This window comes from Salvia hispanica, chromosome 6 (assembly GCF_029641045.1).
Source record: "Salvia hispanica isolate PSC_SH4W2 chromosome 6, Shi_PSC_v1, whole genome shotgun sequence".
Taxonomy (NCBI): Eukaryota; Viridiplantae; Streptophyta; class Magnoliopsida; order Lamiales; family Lamiaceae; genus Salvia; species Salvia hispanica.
The window spans coordinates 15,556,545-15,581,825 of record NC_142697.1 but is presented as its reverse complement, the minus strand read 5'-3'; the positions used below and the strand labels follow the sequence as shown (position 1 = coordinate 15,581,825).

Sequence of the window (25,281 nt, the reverse complement as noted above, 5' to 3'; positions counted from 1 at the left end):
GCCGCCTGCTTCTGCCGTTGGATCGCCTGGCCTAGCAGGCGATCTATATTCCCTGTCATAGCGGCCTGTAATTCGTCATTATCACTATCACTATCGTTCCCGCCAGTGCCACTCGCACCTCTACTAGCCATTCTAGATATACTTGAGAATCAAAATTTAGAGAGAGAGAAACTTGGTAACACAAGTGGTGCGAATGAAATGAAGTTCAACGAGCCGTATATATATAGTTTTTTTAAAAATAATAATAAAAATAAAGTAAAAATAAAATACCGGACGTCCGCCCGCCCTTCCCGCGATGGCTGCGCCCTTACCGTGTCCTCACGGGAAGTCCGCGTTCTCCTCTCCGTGCCACAATGACGCCCTTCCGCGACGGACTTCTCAGAAGCCTCTCCAAAGGGAGACGGGAAGTACGCCACTGGAGATGCTCTAAAAGTAGAAACTATTTTTATTTTGGGAAGTCTGTTAAAAATAAAAATTTTCTAAGAGCATCCGCAATAGCGGATGTCCCGGAAGACGTCGAACCGGCGTGCCAGTCGTCCGTGTTGGACGTCCGCTATTGCGACGTTTGAGACGGACGCGGACGTCCCCGACGGACGAGAGGTATCTGCGGCTGTGCGCGGACGTCCCGATTTTTATTTATATATTTATTTTGAAATAAAACGGTTGTATTCTCCCCGTATTCGTGTCAAAATTTTAATTCCGCACATTGCATATTTGTAAATTTTTATTATTGTTCTTGTCCGCCAGGATGTCCTTGGGGATGTTCGCTATTGTGCAGTGAGATGTCCTTATGATGTGGCAGTGTTGAGGGATTTCCTTATGACGTGGTAGGGGGTGTTTTTGGGGTATCCGCCGGGACATCCGTCCCTATTGTGAATGCTCTAAATTTTCTATTTTAGAAAATGGACCCTGTAACCACTGACTCTATTTCAACTACTTTTTCTCTTCATCTTCTCTTATTTTACCGATTATTCTTTCTTACTTTAGCAATTGTGAATTAAAACATGTCCCATTTCAAAAGTTTCTATTTTTGAAAGTAGGAAATAGTGAACTTATCTTATCTCCATTTGTCATTAACATTTTTAGAAATGAGGTGTCATTTGGTAGTCATGTTATGTTTCGACTAGATATGATATAATCATGATAGTTATCATAGTTTTGACTAATTATTTTATCTTAATTTTGTGTTTGTTAGCTAAATAAAATTGCGAGTTATCATAACTAAATGTTTGATCCAATAAATCATAAATAAAGAAAATAATTATAATAACCTAAATTACTTTAATTATGATAACATAAATAAGGAAAATAATTATGTGAGTCAAATTTTAGAGGGTAATAATGTATTTTACTAACACTATCAAAATGAGTTGTGATCAATGTCGAACTCTTCTTAAAAACCGAAATAGAGACCAAATTTGGGTCATCCATTTTCTTAATCTTGTGGTTAGGATTAATTTATAATTAATTTAATATTTTATTCAATAAATAATTTTCTTTTTAATTTGAATTTCGTTTTAATTTTTTAAATTTTTTTTAAAACTTTTTTAATTTTTTTATTCAATAAAAACTTGTTCGAGTAAATAATGAACTATATTCACTACATAATGAACTAAATGAACGTATGTTATGAAGTAATTTTTCGCATTCATTACATACCGAATTTACTTCAAATGAAAGATAATTATGTCATAATGTGTTATGAAGTAATAAACTAATGGAATGAAGTAATAAACTAACATAATGAAGTAATAAACTAATGGAATAAAGTTATAACATGACTGAGTGATGTAATAAGTTCATTACTACCGCTTGACGTTTAATACAGTTAACATTGTATTTCAATAAAATGTCATATTTACTTCATTACTAGTGTTCATTTGGTTTATTTATTGAATATAGTTCATTACTACCGCTTACGTTTAACACTAAAATTTGTTGTATCATTACTGTATTTCAATAACATGTCAAAATTACTTTATAACATACTTCATTTAGTTCATTATTTACTCCGGCAAGTTTTTATTGAATAAAAAAAATTAAAAAATTATAATTTTAAAAAAAAATTTTAATGAAAAAGTTTTTATTGAATAAAATATTGAATTAGTTGTAAATTAATTCTAACTATAAGATTAAGAAAATGGATAGCTATAATTTGGTATCTAGTTCTGTCTTTAAGAGTGGATTTGTGGATGATGGAAAACCTATCCAAATAGTATAATACTCGAGACATAGGTTTTCTAGTTGAAATAGTATAATTTGGCTTCCAAATAGTATAATACTCGAGACATAGGTTTTCTAGTTGAAATAGTATAATTTAGCCAAATTGAAAGTTAGTTTTCTAGTTGAAACATAGGTTTTTAGTGGGATAAATCGCATTATATTGCTGTAATATAGCCACCTAACAATAACTTAAAATCGACAAAATCTTATAACGCCGTGCCATCTTCATTTTTTCAATAACAAAGACCATATTTAGAAATGTCCTTAAGCCTTTAAGGTATCTCACATGGCACTTAAGGCACCCAAAATTGGCGGTCATATCCTAACCGAAAGTGGGTAAATCCACAATAGATGCACAACTAATTATTTCAACTTATTGGATGATTATATATTGTTTATTAATGCTATAATAATATGAGTTTAAAATTTTGAAATATTTTTAAATCGTTAGTTATAACTAACAAAATTCAGTTTTCATTAATATCTCTGATTAATATTGTTACAATAGCTAGCTAGTTGTCATCGCGTAAAAATTGTTCCTGGCCGTTTGTTTTTAAATCGGATAAACTAGATTTGATAGTAGTTATTAATTGAAGAGTGTTATATTGCTAACTACAATTAAATAACAACAATTAGATATTCAAATCAAGAGCCTAGATTATCAGTCCTAGAATGTCAATACAATAATAAAAAAAAAACGTAATAAGGATATTAAAGTCAATTTACAACAAATTAGTTATAACTAACTTTTGAAAAATATCCATAACTTTAAAACGCATAACTTTCTCAATTTAAATTATATTTTCACACAACATATATCAAATTAAATATAATTTCATAAGGATTCTAACGAGATTTCACTTGCATATGTTCTGACATCAAAATTTGAAAAAAAAATCGAATTTTTTTTTTATTTTTTCGTAAAGCAACAAATGTCAACATAATATATAAAATATGTCAATATAATACGTGTAGAATGTCAATATAAGCAATGTGTTAACATTCGCAAAGCATTGTATTGACATTCACAAAGCATTGTGTTGATATATTCAAAACACTATATTGACATTTTCATCCAAAACCCTAATTTGGTTGTTTTTTTTTATCTTTTTCAATTTAATTAATAAAAATGAAAATTACACGTAACAAATTTTAGACTCCAAGATTTCTAAAATCCTATGATTTTAAATTAGTTTAATTATAATTAAATGATGAATTGACAATTCATCACTCCTCATTATTAATTTAAGTGTAGTTAGTTATTTAGAATTCTAAAAAACTATAAGGCCCAATACTGTGACTCATATTAACCGAAGGTGGGTAAATTAATTAGAACACCCTTTGTTGATTATAATTTAAAAAACAGTTTGCAATGTGGAAGTGATCATATCCATTAGATTGTCATATTCAATAATTGGTATTAGCTTTGCATTAAGACGTGGTATGTATTTGATTATATATACCATGAAAATTGAGAACAATTACTTAAATCAGTATACAAACCTCGTTTAGTCGTATAGAAGGAGTGATAGCTAAAGTTTGTACTGTACCTATGCGATTGTAAGTACCACAAATACTCTCAGCATGACAATGGAAGGGGAGATCTTGCTGTAATGAGCTTGGGTTCGAATTCCACTATTGTCGTGTAGTTGCTTCCATCTCTCAGGCATAAATATGAGGCCTTGAGAGATGAACTTCTGGTTAGTGGGTTAAAGCCTCCTCCTTAACGAGCTACTACGTACCCTAATTGAACCTCCTCATATGATGTCGGACCGAAATGTGAAAGCCGCTAGATGAATAAATCGCCTTTTGCTGCAGTAACTACCACAAATACAAGTCATAACATTAATATTTGCATTTATAGCATAGGCCATAGTGGATATGTGCCTTTCAACCTCCAATAAAATAAACAAGTTGACCTCCCGGTCTCCTAAAAAAAGAAAAACTTGAGCTGATGAGCTGATGGATTTAACAATATTAATAAATTTATTCTTTGTAGTATTTGCATATTTATAAAAGAGAAAACATATTTTTTAGTACATCAACTATCCAAAATAAGTAAATTTGATTCGTAATATTTCATAATATCTTTTGAAGTTCATTAACTATAAGTTAATATAAATTCAATTATTTTTTAGCTATTTTCAATATTTTCATGACCAAAGTACCCTTAAGGCCATGAAGGACAATTCAATCTATTTATCCTCTCATTTTTATATAATTTGAAATAGTTGATGTGCTAAAAAAGTTCCTCTAATTTTAATTTCAAAATAAAAATATCTTAACGACTTTAATATTCTATTGATATTAATTATTTACGTTAGTTTTACTTATTTGTAATATTTTAATATTTAACATTAATAGTAAAATAACTTAAGTGTAAAACATGTAAACATTATACTTGTAAAACATCTGTATATAAAAGTAGTTCAATTTATTAGATGGAATATTAATTTTTCAATCTTAAAGCTATACATAAACTGACAGAAGAATATATTATTTTTTAAGTGCAATACAAAATTGACAATTAAAAATAAATTAAAATTCATTAACATACACAGAATCTTAAATAATTCAAAAAGCTAAGTTTTATTTTATCTACTCTTATGTAGTAATTGTAGTAAAAAAAAATTAGTTCAAAATTTGAAATTATTAATAAACAATTTAATAAAAAAGACAATGCCATTCATAGATGAATATATGATTAATTTAGATGGTTTAATTAAATAAAAAATTAATAGTTGCTATCAATTGTTTAATATCACAATGTCGTGTCTTAATATTATCATTAGGCCATTTACAACAATATCATGAAAACTAGGGCTGACAATTTTTGGCACGACACGATAATACGACACGATATGTGTCAAGGCTTATTGGGTTCGTGTCCTTATCGTGTCGACACGATAAGGACATGAAAACTTCGTGTCGTGTTCGTGTTACACGTTAAGAAAAAATATTAATATATTATAATAGTATTATTTTATTATTTATTTTAAAATTTTAAAATTAAAATTTAAAATTTAATATAAGAAATAATATTTATATATTATAATAATATTATTATAGTGTTGTTATTGTGTCGTGTCATATATTTGTTGTTATCGTGTCGTGTTGACCCGAAGTGGTTCATGTCTTGTTCGTGTCTGAGGGTAGTGGATCGTGTTCGTGTTTGGAGTTTTCTTAACGGGTCGTGTTTGTGTTTGTTGTTATCGTATCGTGTCGTTATCATGTCGACACGATAACGACACAACACGCACGATTTGCCACCCCTAATGAAAATTGTTCATAGTTCTCATATCTATTCCTTTGACTATTCGTGAATCGTATTTTTTCTACTATATTAAATTTTTATTTCAATGTAATATATATTATATATTATGATTAACTTAAATTTTCAGTTTCATAAAATTCCGAGATTCATTAAATAAAATATTTATCTAAATACATGAGAATGTAACCATATAAAAGTATTAACTAGCACTAAAAATTAATATCATAATATTCAAATAAGGTATGGTATATATTAATAATAATAGTATTCGAAACTATTAAACTTAATCCCAAATAAATTAGAAGAAAGAAGAAAGTGGATGAATACTTAAAGAAACATATTTTAATGAAAATGAGAGAATAAATAGATTAAATTGTCCTTCATGGCCTTAAGGGTACTTTGTTCATAAAAATATTGGAAATAGCCAAAAAGGAATTGAATTGATATTAACTTATAGCTCAAAAGATATTTTGAGAACCAAATTTTGCTCATTTGGGATAGTTGATGTACTAAAAAAATATGTTCTCTCTTTATAAAAAAGGATATTGACCTCTAATATCATGGAACTTTCAAAATGTTAGGTTTTTCCCATGAACTTTCAAATTGGCAAATAATATCATGAACTTTACCTGTGTTTGTTATTTCCCACCGGCGAAATAATTTCGGCAAATAATATCATAATGCGGATTTTTTATTCGTAATTTTTCGAGAACAACTTCGAGAGCTTCAAGTTTTTCAATCTTTGACGATAGTTTTTCTTAAATCACAATCACCATAATTGGTCTTAAATCCATTACTATAACTGAAATTTTTTCGCTGGTGGAAGTAACAAACTCATGTAAAGCTCAATATATTATTTACCAATTTAAAAGTTAAGTGGGAAAAACCAACTTTTAAAAAGTTCCATAATATAGGCCAATATCCCTTATAAAAATACTAGTACTAGAATTGCTTTATATAGGTAAGCCACTTTTTCTATTGAGGATGTGGAAGGGTGGAAGGCATCAGCAGCAATGGATTGATGACGAAGCGAAGTTTCTGTTTCAGCATCTTGAGCAAGATTCTTGTATTGAATTTCATTTTACCAACTGCATTGTTTTATTGAGCACAACAATTTCAGTAAAGTGTTAGAAGTTGTTTGATCTCTTTGGTTGATGATAATTGTTGATAGTAGTATGTTTTTTTTTTCTTCGAAGGATTTGTTGTATGATACATGGATTCTGATTTGCAAGGAAATACGGGTTTATATTCGCGCATTTCTGATTGGTTTTTTCAGACAATTTTGGCCAAACAAATGGAACATATTGAACAACAAGATGAGAAGTATGCAAGTCATTCTAAAAAACAATCTGTTTTAATACAATTACCAACAAAGAGAAGAGACAATATGAATACAGGTGGTTATTGAAAACGAATGGATGAATAGGCAAAATTGTGTTTTGCTTGTCATTTGGCTTTTCACCTCCATGATCTTATGTTTGGTTTTATGCTCATGATCCTTCAACTCCATTATTTGGCCTATAAATAGACATAAGCTTTGGGATGGAAACACACTACACATCTACATCTTCATCATCTTTAACTCAAAGTTCTTTTGCATTTTTCATTTAGAGCATTAGAACTTTATTTGCTCGATTTACGGAATGCAGCTCAAATTTTCCGGTTTCAAGTGTTTCTACATGTTACGAAGAAGTCATTTTATCTTTAAGGATAATGCATCAATTTGATAGCACTAGCCGGTATGCAATGTCTTGTAGAAATAAGGTTTTTCTAGACTCTGACTTACAATTGATTTTTATTATTGTTTGCATTGCAATTTTCATCTTCGTTCTATTTTGTTCATCTTTAAGCCCTGCCAAAACATTTTTTGATGGTCGCTGTGAGTAGGGTGAAGGTGGAACGAAGGGAGCATAATTAAAGATTAATGTACCGGGTGAATACAAGTCTTGATTTGAGATGGTATTATCAATGGTGGTGGAGAAGAGACTGAAGATCAGATCTGCCATCCTTAAAAAGAATGGATACACAAGAGCATAAGATGCATCCATGCTATTGCTCGATCGCCTTTAGTTCTGACTTTTTCTGTCGATTCGAATAATCGAATACGCCGCCGCCAAAAAATTGCCATCCTTTTCCAATACTTCTTTAACAAGCTTTGATTGTGAATTGACGATAATCTGTTTTTTGGGTTCTTTTTTTTAATTTTTTTTTTATTTTAATAAACTTTGAATCTGTTGAAACCTGCTCTTATTTCTGTTGAATATTGGTGAAACCTCCACCTGTACCATCTCCAAGGGTACATTAAAACTTAAAATAGAGATAGTTAATTAGCTTCAATAGTACTCCAGAACTAATTCTATTTTTGAATTTTGGGAAAAAATTGCCTATCCTTAGGTTTACACTAAACTTAAACCCAAAAGGTTTTTCAAATTTTGTTTGTAATAAAAGTATAATATAAAGAATATTATTTTAAATTTGAGTTTAGTGTAAATAATTGGAGTGAAATCATATTTGATAGTACATTAAGCTAAAATGAGTCTGGGTTTAGAATTATATTTTGTTTCTAAAATGAAAAAAAGGTGGGTAAAGGAATTATTAGTAGGAAATTAGTGAATATTGCTTTTCACATTTCCATAGAGATATAATGGAAATACATCCACGAATTTTGTGGTTAAACAAGTACTAAAATATAAAAAGTGCATATGCTCAGAAGTAATAATTGGCATATAAATGTTGGAAAGTGACAAAATAATGTTGAATGTTTCCAAGTACTATTTGCAATAAAATAAAAAGGTAAATTGTGAAATTTTACCATCTGATTTTTATCATAATTTTAGAAAAATTATGAAATTTGATTTTATTTTTAATTGTTCCAAAAAAAAAAAGAACCCTTCGTATGATATATCAATAAAGCTTTTGTATCTAACAAAGTCATTTTATTTATGAATAGATGACATTGTTTAACTTATTAGTGGGAGCTAAATGACATTTGGTAATTAAATGGAACATAAAGATTTACCCTCAATTCTATCTCCTCACTGTCTCTCGATTCTCTCAACTCGTCTCTCCAATCTTTCAAACAAACATGGAATTTGCGGAATTTGAATTTGGTTTGGATACCAAGTTGGGCAACTTGAACTCTTAAGTGCTAGGCTTAAATTTAATATGGCTTGGACTTGCAACAAATGATCCAAGGTAGCACAGAGCAATTTCCTTCTTCCTCAAGATGATGCTGGAAGCAAACGGAAGGGGAGGAGCATATAAAATTTATATCCAGCTTCATATCAACTGGCACTTAGATTTGTCACTGGCTATAATAATGTGCATATCTTATTGAGAAGTAGTAATACTTATTTATCAAAATTTTATCATCACAACATATTATGTGATGAATTCGATAAAGCTGCATGCATCTACACTGAACAAACTAAATAAAATTATCACATTTGCTCACCTCGAAGCTCGAACTATTATTAGGTTATGTTGTATTGATCCTTCAACCTGTTTATTATGGAACTCAAATTAATAATTTATGGAATCACTTCTCAAACAATTAATTACACATACTAAAAGGAACTGTAAAATATATCCCAAATGTCACTGAAGTCAAACTCTAACCTAAAACATTTTCCCTTTAAAAAAGGGAACCCAGCGATTAAATAAAACAGAACTTAGTTTGGTGGATGATGAAAATGGTTGATTGTCGATTTTGCAAAAATTTCCACTGAATTTGCAATTGTAGTAAATTAATAGTACTACTATAACTTTAAAACACTCTAGTTACATTACTTATTTGAAATTATAACACCATCCACGTTAAGTAGAACACAATGTTTTTTTGAAAGGAGCTATATTCTCTAAATATTATTTAAAAATATAGTACATTTTTTTAGATGATTCAGGAGTAAAACTTTGTACATAATAATTTACACAAAATTCGAAAATTTTAAAAGATTTATAAAAGATTAAAAAAAAAGTTTGATAGAATACTCAAGGCAGAATTTTTAAAAAATGTATCTTGATTGAAAGCGTGTAGAGTAAGTAACTATAATATTGAAAAATTACTATCGTACATTTGTAATTTTGACACTGATTTGAAAAATATTTTTATGTATTGAAGAAAATGGAATAATATCTTTGCAACAAGTAATTTTAAGACATAGCTAAAATACAGTTTTTTCCAAAAATAACTGGGAACATTGATTCATTGATACCTCCTCCCCAATGAACAAGTGCTACCCTCGATTGATTACTGGTTGCCGCGTTTGGGCCCACTCCTCAACCCTATAAATGACAGATTTACCCTCTTTCCTTTCATTGTCAAGCACAATTCATTCTCATTCCTGCCCGTTTTCTTCGGGCAGATACTGCCTACTTCGCGTCTCAGTCTTCACTCTCAATCTCAACAATCACCTCTTTCAACGCAATCTCCTTTTTCAGTCTAGCAAAAAAGGTGAATTCCAAATTCCGTTATCTATATATGTATGATGTATTTAAATATATATGTTCATGGTTGTCCGCACTTGATATTCTGATACAAGTTGACTGACTCGTTTTGTGTATATAAATGTTTGCACGCACATTGTTGGCAATTTGTGGAGGTGTGGAGAATCAGTTGAGTTATAGTTTGGTTGAATTGCTCCGATTTTGGATTTCAGGAGCTTAGGAATGTGGAGAGTGGCGCGATCTGCTGCGTCGAGCCTCCGCCAGTCGCGGCGGCGGATGTCGACGGCGATACCCGGGCCGTGTATTGTACACAAGCGCGGCGCTGATATTCTCCACGATCCTTGGTTTAACAAGGTCTCGTCTTATCCGTTTCACTTGTTTTCTAGCTTGCTATTGAGCCTGTCGGTTGCCGACGTCATTTGATCCGATTGGACTTGGTCGAATTTGTCATGTTTAGCCGCTCACTGTTTCAGTCTTTCAGAGAGTTTTTGCTGACTTTGAGATCTATTTTGTTTTCCTTGTTTTTGATCATGTTTGAACTGTTTGAGTTTGTGCTAGCCTTCACTGTGGAATATTAAATGAATACAGTTTCATGTTTTTGATCTACTCTGTTGATTGTAAGCTTTTATTTAAGTAGGTGGACAAATAAACAGTTGTTTGTAATGTATTCTAAGTTCTGCTGTCATTGGAAAATAATGTATTTGCAGTGAGTTGCTAAAAACCTATGTCACTTGAGACGTTTCTTTGTTACTTTGAGTAGACATAGTTCATACATTCCTGGTTTAGGAGCATGCTCAATCATACAATGCTGACAAGGTGTAACTGTTAAAATTCGAAACAATCAGGACACAGGTTTCCCGTTGACGGAAAGAGATAGACTGGGACTACGTGGTCTGCTTCCACCACGAGTGATATCATTTGAGCAGCAATATGACCGTTTCAGTAAGTCACTAATTCTGTGTCTTGACTCTTTTGAATTGGTAAAATAGTTATTCATTTGGACTGCTTGTTCTTCATTTCATTTTCTGTTACTGCAGTTGCCTCCAACCAATGCTTCTAAATGAAAGATTAACCGATGTTGTTTTTGCTCTTTTAAATTAGGACACCTTCTTTTATTTGTAGAGGGAGATTAGCTGATTAGGACATAGTCTAGTAGAGAATATTACCCGAACTTTTGTTTTTGTGCATAGTAAGTTCCTTCAACCTTAAATTAAGCACCATTCAAAAGAATTTGGAGTATTACAATATTTACATATGCATTACCCTTTCCAACCATATAGTTTGGGGTACATGATAACACTAGGAATTGGCTTTTACTCAATCTAGTAGCTGAATTTAGTTATGTTTTTCTGGTATAAGTTGAGTCTGTGCAGGTGTTATTTGTTCATGTATGGAGTTTGGGGTGATTGAATTTTTCATGTAATCTCTGGTTAGTTTTGCTACTAGTTATAGGGGTTTTGACTTTTAAACTTCTCTTTTCTTCTTTCTGGTATTATTAGTGGAATCATATAGATCTCTGGAAAAAAATACCCAAGGTCAACCAGATAATGTTGTTTCCCTTGCAAAATGGAGAATTTTGAACAGACTCCATGACAGAAATGAAACACTGTACTACCGAGTAAGTTTACTGACCCACAGCTTCTATGGATGATAAAAGTATGGCAAATAGTTAACTTGCTGGTATTCACTCAACCTTGAAGGTACTGATAGACAATATCAAGGATTTTGCTCCGACTATATATACTCCTACAGTAGGATTGGTATGTCAAAACTATTCCGGGTTGTTTCGGCGTCCACGTGGAATGTATTTCAGTGCCAAAGATAAGGGAGAGATGATGTCGATGATCTATAATTGGCCTGCACAGCAGGTATCATGTCAAACTTAACGTAATCTTGCCTGTATAATTTTTGAGTAGAGTAATTTTAACATGATTTTTATGCAGGTTGATATGATTGTTCTGACAGATGGTAGTCGTATTCTTGGTCTTGGTGATCTTGGAGTTCAGGGAATAGGTATTCCAATTGGGAAACTTGACATGTATGTTGCCGCTGCTGGTATCAATCCACAAAGAGTATGTCCAACATACCTCTTGTTTACATATGTAAATGGATGAGAGGAGACTTGGTGTTCACATACATAGTAGTTTATATCAAGTAATCATTACATATGCAGAGACACCAAATCCTTAATGAGCATCCATTACGCAGGAACCTTTTTTATAGTATATGTTAGTTAGTGTCCACCTGCATATGCATTTGTGATTTGACAGTACCTTTTAGCTAAAAATATTTGGTTCATGTTACAGAAGTCAGCATATACTTAATAACCACAATATGATATCATTCACAGTATGGTGTCAGAGACTATGCTTTATGATTTTTGGCTGTTATTTTGTCGTAGGAGTCTTACATTTTTCTTATTTATATTTGCTGTTCAGATATTGCCAGTTATGCTTGATGTAGGCACAAACAATGAGAAGCTACTTGCAGACAGGCTTTGTGAGTTGACTTTTGTTAAGCTCACTTATATTTTCTTTGTCATTTAATTATATATTTTTTGCCAGAAGTAATTTTATCTTCAATGTGCTCTGCGTCTAAATCTAATTTCCTTACTATGCTTCCAAGTAATTAACTCACTTTTGGAATTGATGCGTCAAGAAAAGTGAAAATTTTGTAATTATAGTTTTATTTTAGTTTACCTGAACATTTTTTACAGATTTGGGGCTCAGACAACATAGGCTGGAAGGCGATGAATATTTGGCGATTGTTGATGAGTTAATGGAAGCTGTTCATGCACGTTGGCCAAAGGCTATTGTGCAGGTCGTTTTATTCTGAAATTTTTTAAAGATATCCTGGTAGAAATGCATACTTACAATTTATGATTGGAACTAACTACACAGTTTGAGGATTTTCAAATGAAGTGGGCTTTTGAGACACTAGAACGTTACCGCAAGAGGTTTTGCATGTTCAATGATGACGTACAGGTAAACTACTCCACTTTATATAACCACAAGAACAGTAGGTTAAAAGAAGATGTCTCTTAAAGTGAAGCTTGAACTGATGTTCTTATGCCTGGCTCGAAAAAGTACAGGGAACAGCTGGTGTTGCTTTGGCTGGGCTACTTGGTTCGGTTAGAGCACAAGGACGACCTTTGACGGATTTTGCAAACCAAAAAATCGTTGTGGTTGGGGCTGGAAGGTAGCTTAGGGTCTTTGGTTTAGTGGATCATGTGTCTATAAACAATGTTCTGAAAAAGTATATGGTCTGTTGGCAGTTGTTTCTCTATTTTCTTATTCCAAACTTGACATTGCAGTGCAGGACTTGGTGTTCTCAAGATGGCATTACAGGCTGTTTCTAGAATGGCCGGACCACATGCAGATCCTCATTTTTTCCTTCTTGACAAAGATGTACCAACTCAAATCTCTAAGTTCAAATGTCTCTGGGGGGTGAAAAGTTATATTAAATTTTTAATGGACTGGTAAAGTAGACTAAGCAGTCATTGCTGGATAGGGAAATAGTACAAAGAAAGATGGGAGAGTGAATATCTTCATCTGAAGTCTTGTCTAGATGTTTCTGCTTTCTCTTAGAATTTTCACTCTGTACATTTGCAGGGTCTCATAACAAAAGAGAGAAAATGCATTGATCCTGCAGCTACTCCGTTTGCTAAATCTCAAGGCGAGACTAAAGAATTTGGACTTTGCGAGGGTTCCAGTCTGCTTGAAGTGGTAAGTATTTTCTTAAAATTCTCTAACCCTTATATTTTCTAGAGAGGAACTGCTGGCTTGTTAGCTAGAATACCGAATAACCACTCTTAATTATTTTTACCTTTCACCAGCAGAATTTTATTGCATCGAGATTATAATTTTAGCATTCTAATCATCTGCAGATTAAAAAGGTTAAGCCACATGTGCTTCTTGGTTTATCTGGAGTTGGTGGTGTCTTTAACGAAGAGGTTGATTAACGATTCCTAGAACTTTTTACCTTTGTGTTTCATGCACCCTTAGATTGTCTATGTTTTGCGCATGCCTGTATGTGTGTGTGTTACCTGTATCTGAAATGTGGCTGCAATGTTCTCCTCAAGAGACCACTTGGTCAATCTTTCTTTGACAAAACGATCCGAGAACTTATAATGCATCTACTGTTTTATTACAAGAAAACCTGTAATCATTACAGGTCATAAATCCTTCTGTTTCACTCGGATCACATTACTTCATTGTACTCCTGTGGACACATTCATTTTGGCTTCATATGAGCATTCTTCATTTGAAGCGTATTAATTTTTTTAACATTTGCTATCTGGCCTCCCAATACTGACTCATTTTCTGCTTATATATTTTAACGTGATACCTTTTTAACGTTTTTTGTATGTAAGTGTTGAGCCTATCCTTATCAAAGTTAATTCAGTAGATATTCATTTCCCGTTTGTCTTTACTGGCTATTTAAATGCTCTAAAAGTAATTGATTTATTTTTATTAATTTGATCATGTAATCAGATTCTAAGGGCCATGAAAGACTCAGACTCCACCAAACCAGCTATTTTTGCAATGTCTAATCCTACAGCAAATGGTTTGTTTTTGCTACTTCAATCCCTCTTGAAACTCATAATACCTGATGGGCATGAAGAGATAAACATTTGTATTTGCTTTATGGTACACAGCTGAATGCACTGCTGAGGAGGCTTTTAAACATGCTGGCGAAAATATTGTCTTTGCAAGTGGAAGCCCTTTTAATAATGTTGATCTAGGTATTGTCTTTGCAAGTGGAAGCCCTTAATAATATTGTCGATGATAGTTGGTTGAATTAGTTTCTTTCCAGTGTCTTTCGTGGTGGAGGATGGGCTCATAGTAATATCACTATTTAGTAGTAGTATTTTGATTAGTGCCAATTTGTTCCTTTTTTTCAGGGAATGGGAAGACAGGGCATGTGAATCAAGCAAATAACATGTACCTCTTTCCGGGGTATGTTATTACTATGGCTGACAGGAAATATTCCTCCATCTTTTACTATTTTGGAGGTTATGATTTCTAACTTGGTTATTCTGCATATCTAGAATTGGCTTGGGAAGTCTTCTCTGTGGTGCTCGTATAATAACCGACGATATGCTGCAAGCAGCTGCAGAGTGGTAAGATTAAGAACTTGGCTGGGCTTGATCTTTATTCACTATCGTAACCCATTTTCTATTACAATGATTGCATATTCACAATGCTTAATCAGAACAAATGTCTTAATCGGGGTTGTTCTTGCAGCCTTGCTTCATACATCACAGACGAAGAAATTCAGATGGGTATCCTGTATCCATCCATTGATAGGTATGTAAGTGTATCAAGTTCCTCTCAGTGAGGAGAAATCACTGTTATATTGTGTTGAAGTAATTCAATATGCTACATTCCATGCTCCTCATCCTTTTATCGGTTCACATACCTATTATTGAACTGTAGCTGAATCTATAGTTTTGTGTGGTCAGTATACGGGATATCACAGCTGAGGTTGGAGCTGCAGTTGTGAGGGCAGCAGTTGCTGAAGGTTTGGCTGATGGACGCGGCGAGGTGGGCCCCAAAGATTTGAAATACATGTCAAAGGTATACTTCATCTTCTAGGCATCTTATTTTTTCCTAAAGCTAAAAATAAAATATGTAACGTGGATATAATTTATGTGGGATGCAGGAACAAACAATCAAGTATGTGAAGGAGAACATGTGGTTTCCTGTGTACAGCCCTCTTGTGCACGAAAAGTGACGCTGTTCCCTTTGTTTTACTAGTTTTTAGCTGATTATTTATGCAGAACTCTGCAGGCCATTGTAAGAAAACAAACTAGTCTTTAACACGTATCTACTTTGTTATTGACAGCTGAAATATTTTACAAGCAGACGCACACATCACTGACCTTTAGTGCATCGTATGATTCGTATTTTAATAAAATTAAATGTTGAGAAGCAAATATTTTGAAAGAAGTTAAAGAATTGGGTTGGAAAAAGAAAAGAACAAACACAATAATAGCAAAAATCGCATTGATGAATAAAAAAAATCACCTCGATCTCAACCGAATAAAATCAACATTGGGGGCAGCTTGAGCTCTCATCTCATCTCATCCCATCCCATCCCATCCATGGCGGAAACAAAAACCAAGTAATTAACTACTCACTGACTCACTTAGAGGATACTGCTTACTTCATTCATCTGAATTTCTTTGTGATGCAGGTATGCCGTGGTTACAGGATCAAACAAAGGGATAGGATTCGAGATTTGCAGGCAGCTGGCGTCACAAGGCGTGACGGTAGTGGTGACAGCCAGAGACGAGAAGAGAGGCCTCGAAGCTGTTGAAAAACTCAAAGGGCTTGGCCTTTCTGATTTTGTCATCTTTCATCAGCTTGATGTAACCGACCAACCAAGCATCGCTTCTTTCGCTCAATTCATTCACTCCCGTTTCGGCAAGCTTGATATCTTGGTAACATGGATTCCAACCCATTATTTTCACTTTCTTGTTTGACAATTCAATGCGTTAAAGGTTGTTTTCGCTTTCTTAGATAAAATAGTACCAAAATATAATCTATGATTGAATTGTGAGATTATTTTAGTCGTAAGGGATTGACTATGACTAATTATCACATGATTATCTATCTAGGATTGAGTTGTGAGATTCATTCTCGTGAACCAAACACACTAGATATTTGATCGCGAGATATAATCTTGCAAACTGAATAGCCCCAATTGTTTGAATATTCATTATGTGAGAGCTATGTAGTAAGTAGAGGTCACCTTGGTTTGGCAGATTAACAATGCTGGGATCGGTGGAACCCTGCTCGACGATGATGCTTTCCGAGCCTCGTCTGCGGCTGGTGGTGGTGTAAGTCCGGTTTGAGTCAATGTGGATTTGGAACTTCTTGTTTAGGCTATGTTTGTTTTTGTGTGTGACAACAGAGTGCTCAAATAAATTGGAAAGGGTTGTTGTGTGAGAACTACGAGTTAGCATTAGCATGTCTGCAAACAAACTATTACGGCGCTAAACTCACTATTGAAGCACTGCTTCCCTTACTCCATCTCTCTGCTTCACCAACAATTGTCAATGTCTCATCTGCATCAGGCAAGCTCAAGGTAACTTGGCATCTTTTAAAGGCACTCTTTTCCAATTATGGTCTTGTCCTGTGTTTATTGCTTGGGATTGGTCTTCCTTGATTCAGTACGTAGGCAACGAGTGGGCCAAAGGGGTGCTCAAGGACGTCGAGAATCTGACAGAAGATAAAATCGACGAGGTGGTGAATGAGTTTCTGGGAGACATGAAAGAGGGGTGTTTAGAAGCCAAAGAATGGCCTCAGCTACTTGCTGCTTACACAGTCTCGAAAGCAGCCATGAACGCCTACACGAGGCTTCTTGCCAAGAAGAAACCTGATATCCGGATTAACAGCGTGTGCCCGGGATATGTTAAAACTGACCTCAACTACAGCACGGGGGTGCGGACAGTGGAACAAGGAGCAGAATGTCCAGTGATGGCTGCATTGCTGCCAGATGATGGCCCTTCCGGCTTATTCTTTGATGAGAAGGAAATCTCATCTTTTGAGGAATAAATTTTTGTTATAATCTGTCATTGCCATGTTTTGCACCTTTACACCAACCATTGTTGTCATGTAACCCTCGGCAATTGATGTCTTTATTTTATTAGAGCATCCCCATCCATGTGGGCCCAGACCCACTTTTATTAATTTTTTACTCCCTACTCTTCTCTAAAAGCACAACCCCCACACTCATGCTCTTCCGCAAGGACATACTCAAAGGTTCCACCATTCCATTATTTAATTTAAATACTTCAATTACTAAAAACATTTCTACAATATAAAAATACATTAAAAATACTCAAACTACTATTACAAATTTAAAAAAAATAAAAATTACATAATTAAAATCCTACAAATTAAAAATTACATAATTAAAGGATAAAAAATACCCCCGTGGAAGACTAGTTCTCTGGCCTATCCCCAATGTGTGTCGAAGACCTCGTACCATTGCCCGATGTGCTTCAAGTTGCTCGGGAGACATGTGAGACTCGGCCATATTAAGTTGAGCCAAAAGGGTCCACAACGAGTTGGTGGGCGGTTGAGGTGGCACAAAGGGAGCAGGAGCGGCGCGACGGCGATTGGCTGTTGCCTGTTTCCTTCCTTGCGGTCGGCGTTGGGAACTGCTCGGGCCGGCGTTGGGGCTACCCAAGTTAGCTCCGGCGTTGGCTAGCCACCTCATCCTCGCCGGCGTCGGATAGGTCTATCGACCCGACCGTTTGTTGGAGGAGCTGGAGGAGGATGATACACCTCCCTTATACTTCGGGTGTGCACGCACCTCCTGTCAAGCGTTGAGGTACTTGAATGGTTTGTAATATTGGGATTGGTAGGTTGCCAGGGCGGCACTGATGATGTCGAGCTTGCTCTTGTTACCCGCCGACTGCTCTTCCTGGAGGTAATACCCCTGGAACTTTTGGATTTCTTCGTTGACTCTGAAGATGGCATTGCGCACCATACTCTCATTGCGCTCGATGGTTCCCTTCGGTCGGTTTTCATTGTACCGGCGAGAGACGCGGAACCAAAACCTATCCTCGCTTTGGTTCGTGCCAATCTCCGAATCTTCGGAGATTGCCAAATAGGTTTTGAATAATTGATCCATCTCCCCCGAAGTGTACGGGGTGCGGACGTGAGTGTCACCGGCACGACCCCGAACACGAACACCACGAGGAGTAGGAGTAGGAGGAGTTTGAGTGTCGCCGCTCCCTCTTGATTTAGGTTCGGGTGCCCACCGTATCGCCCATCGGGGCATCTTGGTCGTCCACCGGGTAAGGCCGGTAGCCACCCGGAATTTGAGAACCTTGGGTTTGAGGAGGGGTCGAGAATTGCGTTTCCGGAATAGGGAATGATGTTGAATCGAACCATTAGTGGTCCAACCGCGGAGTCGGAGGGGTGATCGTCGGAGCCGGACATTTTTTCTGTAAGAGAGAGAGATTGAGAATTGATGAGAGAATTTAGATGAGAATTCTGTAGTGTGGTGGGAAATTTTTTGTGTGGAAATGAGGGTATTAATAGATGAAATGTGAATTTTGGAGAAAAAATAAATTGAAAAAAAAAATTAAAAGTGGAGAGAAAACGGATACTCCCTCCGTCCACCAAAAGTTGTCCCATTTTTCCATTTCCGTTCGTCCCCCAAAATTTGTCCCATTTCACTTTTACCATTTTTGGTAGTGGAACTCATATTCCACTAACTCATTCCTACTCACATTTTATTATAAAACTAATATATAAAAGTAGGATCCACAATCCAACTTTTTCAACCCACTTTCTATTATATTTCTTAAAATCCGTGCCCGGTCAAATCGGGACGAATTTTCGTGGACAGAGGGAGTATAATTTATTGGGAAGTGAGAAAATATTTTTTTTAATTTAAAAACGAATTTTTAATTAAAATTCGAAATTTAAAAAAAAATGCCAACGGCATAGTGCTCGATGCATCGAGCAGCACCGTGCCAGCGGTAAGAGCACAACGGCAGACAGCACAAAGCCGCGCCAGCGGCATGGATGCCGCCCTTCAGGGAAAGCAGCAATGCGGATGCGCAATATTAAATATGTAGACACTCCACACCTCCAGACCCAGGGGGGAATGGAAATTTCATACTTGTATTTGAGTATAAAACTAAAAACTAAATATTCTACTCATTTAATAAAATTTTATTTCAGGAAAAATCGAAGCAATGGCACATGATTACACGAGTAGTGCTCGCCATATCTTTTTACTGTAATGTTCAGCTATGCATTAATGCATAGGCTCGCCTCATCCATCCCCTTCCTTTTGAGATATAAGCTGATTAAAGCAAAGCATATAATCTTTAAAACAATCAGAATCTCCTCAGCTTTTAACATCTTATCTCAAGAATAAAGTAAAAATAAAAGAATGGCACATGCAGTCACCCACTCACTACTGTGCAATACCAATGTGATCGATATTTAGTTCGACAGAAATTAATTACTGTACTAATTAAGTTGACATAGTAAAAAGAAAATGACCTTCCATATTCAGTATGGACAATTTTGTTGGATAAATATTTTATTAAGATTAAGTTGATGACGAAGAATTGAAACCGTCTGTTTGGAGCATTAAGGAATAAAAGTGTGAAACAAGAAACTGCCATAGGAAAATCATTGTTGTTGTCAACTTAATTTTGTGGGGTATACTTTGTCAAGGTCGAAATGTCATGACAAACCTTACAGTTATAAAGGTAGAACAATTGATTGAAACAAGAAGCTTGTTATTACTAGTCTGGTTTCAGACAGAATACAAAGGGAAAAAACAATGGCGGATGCAACACAAAGGTAGTTAAGATTTAGTTGAGTGAAATTAAATGAATTATATTTACAAATTTTATTATTGGTGCAGGTACGCTTTGGTTACAGGAGCAAACAAAGGAATCGGGTTCGAAATCTGCAGGCAGCTAGCATCTAAAGGAGTAGTGGTGGTTTTAGCAGCAAGAGATGAAAAGAGAGGTATTGAAGCTCGAGAGAAGCTTAAGGAATTGGATAATGTGGTTTTTCATCAATTAGACATCGTTGATCCTGCTAGCGTTGCCGCTGCTTTTGAGTTCATCAAGTCAAGATTCGGAAGGCTCGACATTTTGGTAAATCAGCTGTGATCATTCTTGATTTCAATATTTTTTGTATTTGATGCTTGCATTTGTGTGAGCAGGTGAATAATGCAGGAATTCGCGGGGCAGAGGTGGATGGAGATGTTTCAGTGCTTCAAGAGTATATTGAGGCAGATGGCGCCTCATTCCTTGCTGGCGGACAGGTTTCTTTCTAATCGAAGATTCTCCTTCCTATTCGTATATCTGTTTCTTAACGCGTCTACTTGGCTGGCAGGCAGAGCCATTTCACGCGAAGGCAAGTGGAAAGCTTATCGAGACATTGAAGGGGGCGGAAGAATGCATTGAGACAAACTACTATGGTGTAAAAAGAGTAACAGAAGCCCTCATTCCTCTGCTGCAACTCTCCCATTCACCAAGAATTGTCAATGTCACCTCCACTCTAGGCTGTTTAGTGGTACTAATCTTCATTTTGTAAGAGAAGCACTTCATTAAATTGTGTGTGTATCTGATTGATCATGTACATTTATCTTCAGCTTCAGCCTAACGAATGGGCGAAAGGAGTGTTGAGCAGCAAAGAGAGGCTAACAGAAGAGAGAGTAGATGAAGTTATGCAGCAATTTCTCAACAACTTCAAAGATGGTAAATTGGAAGAGAAGCAGTGGCCTCCTCACCTTGCAGCCTACAAAGTGTCGAAAGCAGCTCTTAACGCGTATACTTGGCTTGCAGCTCAAAAATACCCCAATATCTGCATCAATGCTGTGTGTCCTGGTTTTGCTAGAACAGATATAACCTTCAACGCAGGCCCTCTAAGTGAAGTCGAAGCTGCTGAAGCTCCGGTCAAGATGGCATTGCTTCCCCATGGAGGCCCCTCGGGTTCCTTCTTCCATCGGTCCGATGCCTTGTCTTTCTAAGAAACAATCCAACTAGCCTTTTCTCTTGTACTAACAATTAATAATTGTGTTTGTAGGAGTCTTCACTTCTTTGTTATCCTCATTTCATATCACTGGACGCTTATTAATTTTCACAAGATTCATATATAATTAATCTGATTGGATATTAAAAATTTAAAAGAATGGATGTGAATGGTGTAGCCGTATGTAGTGAAAACTATAGTTTATTAATTTTGTTAGAATGTTCTACTCTATCAAAATCTATCTGTTTATAATTTAGAAAAAAACAGACTTTACATTAATATACTCTCATAAGCGCGTTTACATCCCATTACACCATGTTTCCAACAAGGAAATTGTAGGTATGTGCATAATATAAATATTAAATGTGGTCGGCTGTCGCTTTCTTCCAATGATACAATCATAGAATAATAGAATGTATATAGAATGCAAAAATTGGCATACTGATTTGGAATGAGAATCCTAAGCTTGACTTTGCCGGGTTTGATGAGCACTATATATTGTAAAAACAAAGAGAGAATCTGGTGTCATCTCATCTCAAGGGAAATTACGGTTAGTATCAATGGCGGAGGCAGGTGGGCGGTATGCATTAGTTACGGGAGGGAACAAAGGGATCGGGTTGGAGATATGTAGGCAGTTAGCGTCGAAAGGAATTGTGGTAATTTTAGGTGCAAGGGATGAGAAGAGAGGCCTTGAAGCAGTGGAAAGCCTCAAGGACTCTGGCCTTTCTGACTATGTGGTTTTCCATCAACTCAATGTTGTAGACGCTGCAAGCATCGCTGCTGCTGTCCAATTCCTCACAACAACATACGGGAAGCTTGACATTCTGGTGAACAATGCAGGCATCGGAGGAATAGGACTGGAGGGAGATGCTTCAATTATTCAACAAATTATACAAGCAGATGTTGCTTCACTCCTTGCTAATGCAAATGGAGAGGTAGTACTATATCTTTATTCTTTTTTCACTCTTTTTGTGCAAATGGAGAGGTAGTACTAAATAGTAGCAACTCATACCTCGTTTGCGCAGGCAGAGCCACTGCAGCTCAAGGCAGGGTCAACTCTGATCCAGACATACGAGGCCGCAGAAGAGTGCATACAAACAAACTTCTACGGTGCAAAGAGAGTAACAGAAGCCTTCATTCCTCTCCTTCGACTGTCTGATTCGCCAACTATTGTCAATGTGTCCTCCTTATTAGGCCACCTAAAGGTATACTTATATTATATACACCAAAACTCATATTCTCAACTCTACTAACTCTGTTGGCGCCTTCAGCTCTTGCAGAATGAGCGCGCTAAAGCTGTCTTGAGCAACGAGGCATGCCTCACGGAAGAGAGCATAGAAGGGGTGGTGCGAGAATTCCTCAACGACTTCAAAGAGGGGAGATTGGAGGAGAACAAGTGGCCTACTCATGTTACAGCTTATAAAGTCTCTAAAGCGGCTTTGATTGCATACACAAAAGTGTTGGCTAAAAAACACACAGATATCCGCGTCAACTGCCTCTGCCCTGGCTTTGCTAGAACAAATATTACTTGCAATCTTGGCCCACTCAGCGCCGAGGAGGCTGCTCAGAACGTGGTCAGGGTGGCGCTGCTGCCACGTGGAGGGCCTTCGGGCGCCTTTTTTTACGAGGATGCTCTGTATTCTACTTGATGGATAGTGAGTGTGCGCGTGTGGAAGTCTTGCAATCACACTGTTCATGATTTGGTCTTGTTTTTTTTCTTAAGGATTTTGTGTTTGTTTGTGAGCAGGTTTTGATGCTTTTGTTGTGATAGATTTGTAAAGAGTGAAAATGACTTTGTGTTTGTTTGTGTGATTTGATGATTTTGTTCATGAAAAACATTGTTCATTCATGTTTGTCTGAGCGTGTGAAAATGACTTGATTTCACATAGTAGAAGTTGCAACTTGCATGTCTTTCACTAAAAAAAAAGATTGCATATCAGCACATGTAACACCGTATTAATATTATAACTGTTTCATACTTTTATAAGTGTGGACGGACATTATTAATTCAAGGTCAATTGGATCATACTGTAAAACATTTCAAAATATTTTAAAATCAGAATTCCAAAATAATAAATCCCAGTTAAAACTATAATTAATGCCTAGTTAATCTCAATCTCTACACAATTTATACTGATAATTACAAAAGTACCCACTAATATCCTCCATGGCTTGGGGGGACATTTAAGTTCGAAACTATTTTTAAAAGTGCCAAACGATTAAAAAGAAGTGAATACATTAAAGCTCATGGATTATCTAAGATGTTTTTAAAATTCAAAGACTGCAAAGATGCAAAATAACAAAATTTAGGGACTATTTTTATAATTCAATCTATTTTTTGTATTTACATAAGTATAATTAAAAATGGGTTTTTTTTTTCTTGGTAATTACCAGGGATATCCATCGGTGGGCCTATTGACTATTCTCTGTAATTTGTAGACACCTTAATGGGTGAGAACATTACTAATTAATGTAGTGTATTAGACTATTAGTATGATAATAATAGTGTGGTAATGTCTGACTATCACACCTTAAGGGGTGGGAACATTAATAAGTAATGTGGTGTATTAGACTATTAGTATGATAATAATAGTGTGGTAGTGTCTGACTATCTAAGGACAAAATTTTCAGGTTCGAGTCTATAGAGGATGGTCATTAAATTAATAGTACTACTATTTATTCATTTAAAAAAAAATACAAGCGAGTGAAAAAATTACCCCTCCGTCCCGCTTAAAATGACACGTTTTCCTTTTTAGTTTGTTCCAACTAAGATGACACATTTCCTTTTTTGGTAACTTTCTCTCTCCAATTAATACACTCAACCATTTTTTCTCACTCCTATTAAAATATCCTTCTTTCTTTATCTCTCTACTTTAATACTTACACCCACTTTCTCTCTCTTCAATTAAACACTTTAACCAATAACTCCTAAAATCCCGTGCCGGCTAAGCAATGTGTCATCTTAGCCGGGACGGAGGGAGTAACAGTTAACAAAATTTTAGAAAATACTCACTCTATCCACGAAAAATTGTCCATATTTTTATTCGGACCGTCGCTCCACTAAACATTGTCCACGTTAAATTTTTCATTTCAGGTAAGTAGACTCCGCACTCAACTAACATCATTACACTCACATTCAACCATCTAACATCATTACACTCACATTCCACTATAAACATGAAACATTTAAATTTTACATATGATTTTATGTAATGTTATTTTATAAGTTAATACGGTGACAATAAAGTACTACTCTTCCCTATGTTATTTTCTCTGTTACTTTACTTTCTCTCTACTTTAACTACTACTACCTCTGTCCCTGAAAGTTTGACACGGTTTATCATTTCGGTCCGTCCCTCAAAATTTAACATACTTCACTTTTTACTATTTTTGGTAGTGAACCTCATATTTCACTAACTTATTCATACTCACATTTTATTATAAAACTAATACTTTAAAAGTAAGATCCACATCCCACCAACTTTTTCAATTCACTTTTCATTACATTTTTTAAAACTCGTACCTAGTCAAAGTGTGTCAATATTTGGGGGACGGAGGTAGTATTGTATATCATTTTTTAAAAAATAAGTGCTGAAAACTACTAAGAAGGACAAAGGGAGTACTAATAAAGAGATAAAAATATAGATAATGTTGTTTTTATTTTTAAAATTATTTTATTTTTAGTATGACTATCCAAAAGCATCCATGCTATTCTAATATTTTCCATTTAATTTTTTTTCATTACTTAAAACTTGTATCAGTAAATTTGGACAACATTTTTACAAAGTATATGCTAATCCACTTCTCCACTCCACC

General features: G+C 35.2%; 5 protein-coding genes across 5 annotated transcripts; 4 read left to right on the top strand and 1 right to left on the bottom strand.

Annotated features, from left to right (window-relative positions):
- The first annotated feature begins 9,802 nt into the window (after positions 1–9,802).
- LOC125205586 (NAD-dependent malic enzyme 59 kDa isoform, mitochondrial) lies at positions 9,803–15,796 on the top strand. Its single transcript, XM_048104619.2, has 20 exons — positions 9,803–9,950; positions 10,156–10,297; positions 10,789–10,885; positions 11,443–11,561; positions 11,644–11,811; positions 11,887–12,015; positions 12,382–12,442; positions 12,660–12,763; positions 12,844–12,927; positions 13,035–13,141; positions 13,257–13,350; positions 13,555–13,668; positions 13,830–13,895; positions 14,437–14,509; positions 14,601–14,687; positions 14,847–14,901; positions 14,994–15,065; positions 15,190–15,252; positions 15,408–15,522; positions 15,608–15,796. Exons 2-20 carry the CDS (start codon positions 10,166–10,168, stop codon positions 15,677–15,679), a joined length of 1,812 nt encoding a protein of 603 aa, XP_047960576.1. The 5' UTR covers positions 9,803–9,950; positions 10,156–10,165; the 3' UTR covers positions 15,680–15,796.
- Positions 15,797–15,906: 110 nt separating this feature from the next.
- Positions 15,907–17,640, top strand: LOC125205587 ((+)-neomenthol dehydrogenase-like). The gene is made up of 5 exons (XM_048104620.2): positions 15,907–16,069; positions 16,142–16,388; positions 16,713–16,787; positions 16,862–17,035; positions 17,122–17,640. The coding sequence occupies exons 1-5, from the start codon at positions 16,050–16,052 to the stop codon at positions 17,503–17,505; spliced, it is 900 nt and encodes a 299-aa protein (XP_047960577.1). The 5' UTR covers positions 15,907–16,049; the 3' UTR covers positions 17,506–17,640.
- A 634-nt stretch (positions 17,641–18,274) lies between these two features.
- Positions 18,275–18,739, bottom strand: LOC148923276 (uncharacterized). Its single transcript, XM_089061448.1, has one exon. It carries the CDS (start codon positions 18,737–18,739, stop codon positions 18,275–18,277), a length of 465 nt encoding a protein of 154 aa, XP_088917574.1.
- Positions 18,740–20,063: 1,324 nt separating this feature from the next.
- LOC125204032 ((-)-isopiperitenone reductase-like) lies at positions 20,064–21,532 on the top strand. The gene is made up of 5 exons (XM_048102569.2): positions 20,064–20,283; positions 20,348–20,585; positions 20,654–20,755; positions 20,827–21,006; positions 21,086–21,532. Exons 1-5 carry the CDS (start codon positions 20,264–20,266, stop codon positions 21,461–21,463), a joined length of 918 nt encoding a protein of 305 aa, XP_047958526.1. The 5' UTR covers positions 20,064–20,263; the 3' UTR covers positions 21,464–21,532.
- Positions 21,533–21,646: 114 nt separating this feature from the next.
- On the top strand, positions 21,647–23,318 carry LOC125204031 ((-)-isopiperitenone reductase-like). The gene is made up of 3 exons (XM_048102568.2): positions 21,647–22,400; positions 22,491–22,670; positions 22,737–23,318. Exons 1-3 carry the CDS (start codon positions 22,026–22,028, stop codon positions 23,112–23,114), a joined length of 933 nt encoding a protein of 310 aa, XP_047958525.1. The 5' UTR covers positions 21,647–22,025; the 3' UTR covers positions 23,115–23,318.
- The last annotated feature ends 1,963 nt before the right edge of the window (positions 23,319–25,281 follow it).

Excerpts from the sequence above, each read along its gene's own strand:
- LOC125205586 (XM_048104619.2), top strand. The coding sequence starts at position 10,166 with ATGTGGAGAGTGGCGCGATCTGCTGCGTCGAGCCTCCGCCAGTCGCGG. Across the intron at positions 12,016-12,381 it reads CTGGTATCAATCCACAAAGA|ATATTGCCAGTTATGCTTGA; the intron begins GTATGTCCAACA and ends TTTGCTGTTCAG. Across the intron at positions 13,896-14,436 it reads GTGGTGTCTTTAACGAAGAG|ATTCTAAGGGCCATGAAAGA; the intron begins GTTGATTAACGA and ends TCATGTAATCAG.
- LOC125205587 (XM_048104620.2), top strand. The coding sequence starts at position 16,050 with ATGGCGGAAACAAAAACCAA. Across the intron at positions 16,070-16,141 it reads ATGGCGGAAACAAAAACCAA|GTATGCCGTGGTTACAGGAT; the intron begins GTAATTAACTAC and ends TTTGTGATGCAG. Across the intron at positions 16,788-16,861 it reads CGTCTGCGGCTGGTGGTGGT|AGTGCTCAAATAAATTGGAA; the intron begins GTAAGTCCGGTT and ends GTGTGACAACAG.
- LOC148923276 (XM_089061448.1), bottom strand. The coding sequence starts at position 18,739 with ATGCCCCGATGGGCGATACGGTGGGCACCCGAACCTAAATCAAGAGGG.
- LOC125204032 (XM_048102569.2), top strand. The coding sequence starts at position 20,264 with ATGGCGGATGCAACACAAAG. Across the intron at positions 20,756-20,826 it reads CATTCCTTGCTGGCGGACAG|GCAGAGCCATTTCACGCGAA; the intron begins GTTTCTTTCTAA and ends CTTGGCTGGCAG. Across the intron at positions 21,007-21,085 it reads CCACTCTAGGCTGTTTAGTG|CTTCAGCCTAACGAATGGGC; the intron begins GTACTAATCTTC and ends ATTTATCTTCAG.
- LOC125204031 (XM_048102568.2), top strand. The coding sequence starts at position 22,026 with ATGGCGGAGGCAGGTGGGCGGTATGCATTAGTTACGGGAGGGAACAAA. Across the intron at positions 22,401-22,490 it reads TTGCTAATGCAAATGGAGAG|GCAGAGCCACTGCAGCTCAA; the intron begins GTAGTACTATAT and ends TCGTTTGCGCAG. Across the intron at positions 22,671-22,736 it reads CCTTATTAGGCCACCTAAAG|CTCTTGCAGAATGAGCGCGC; the intron begins GTATACTTATAT and ends TGGCGCCTTCAG.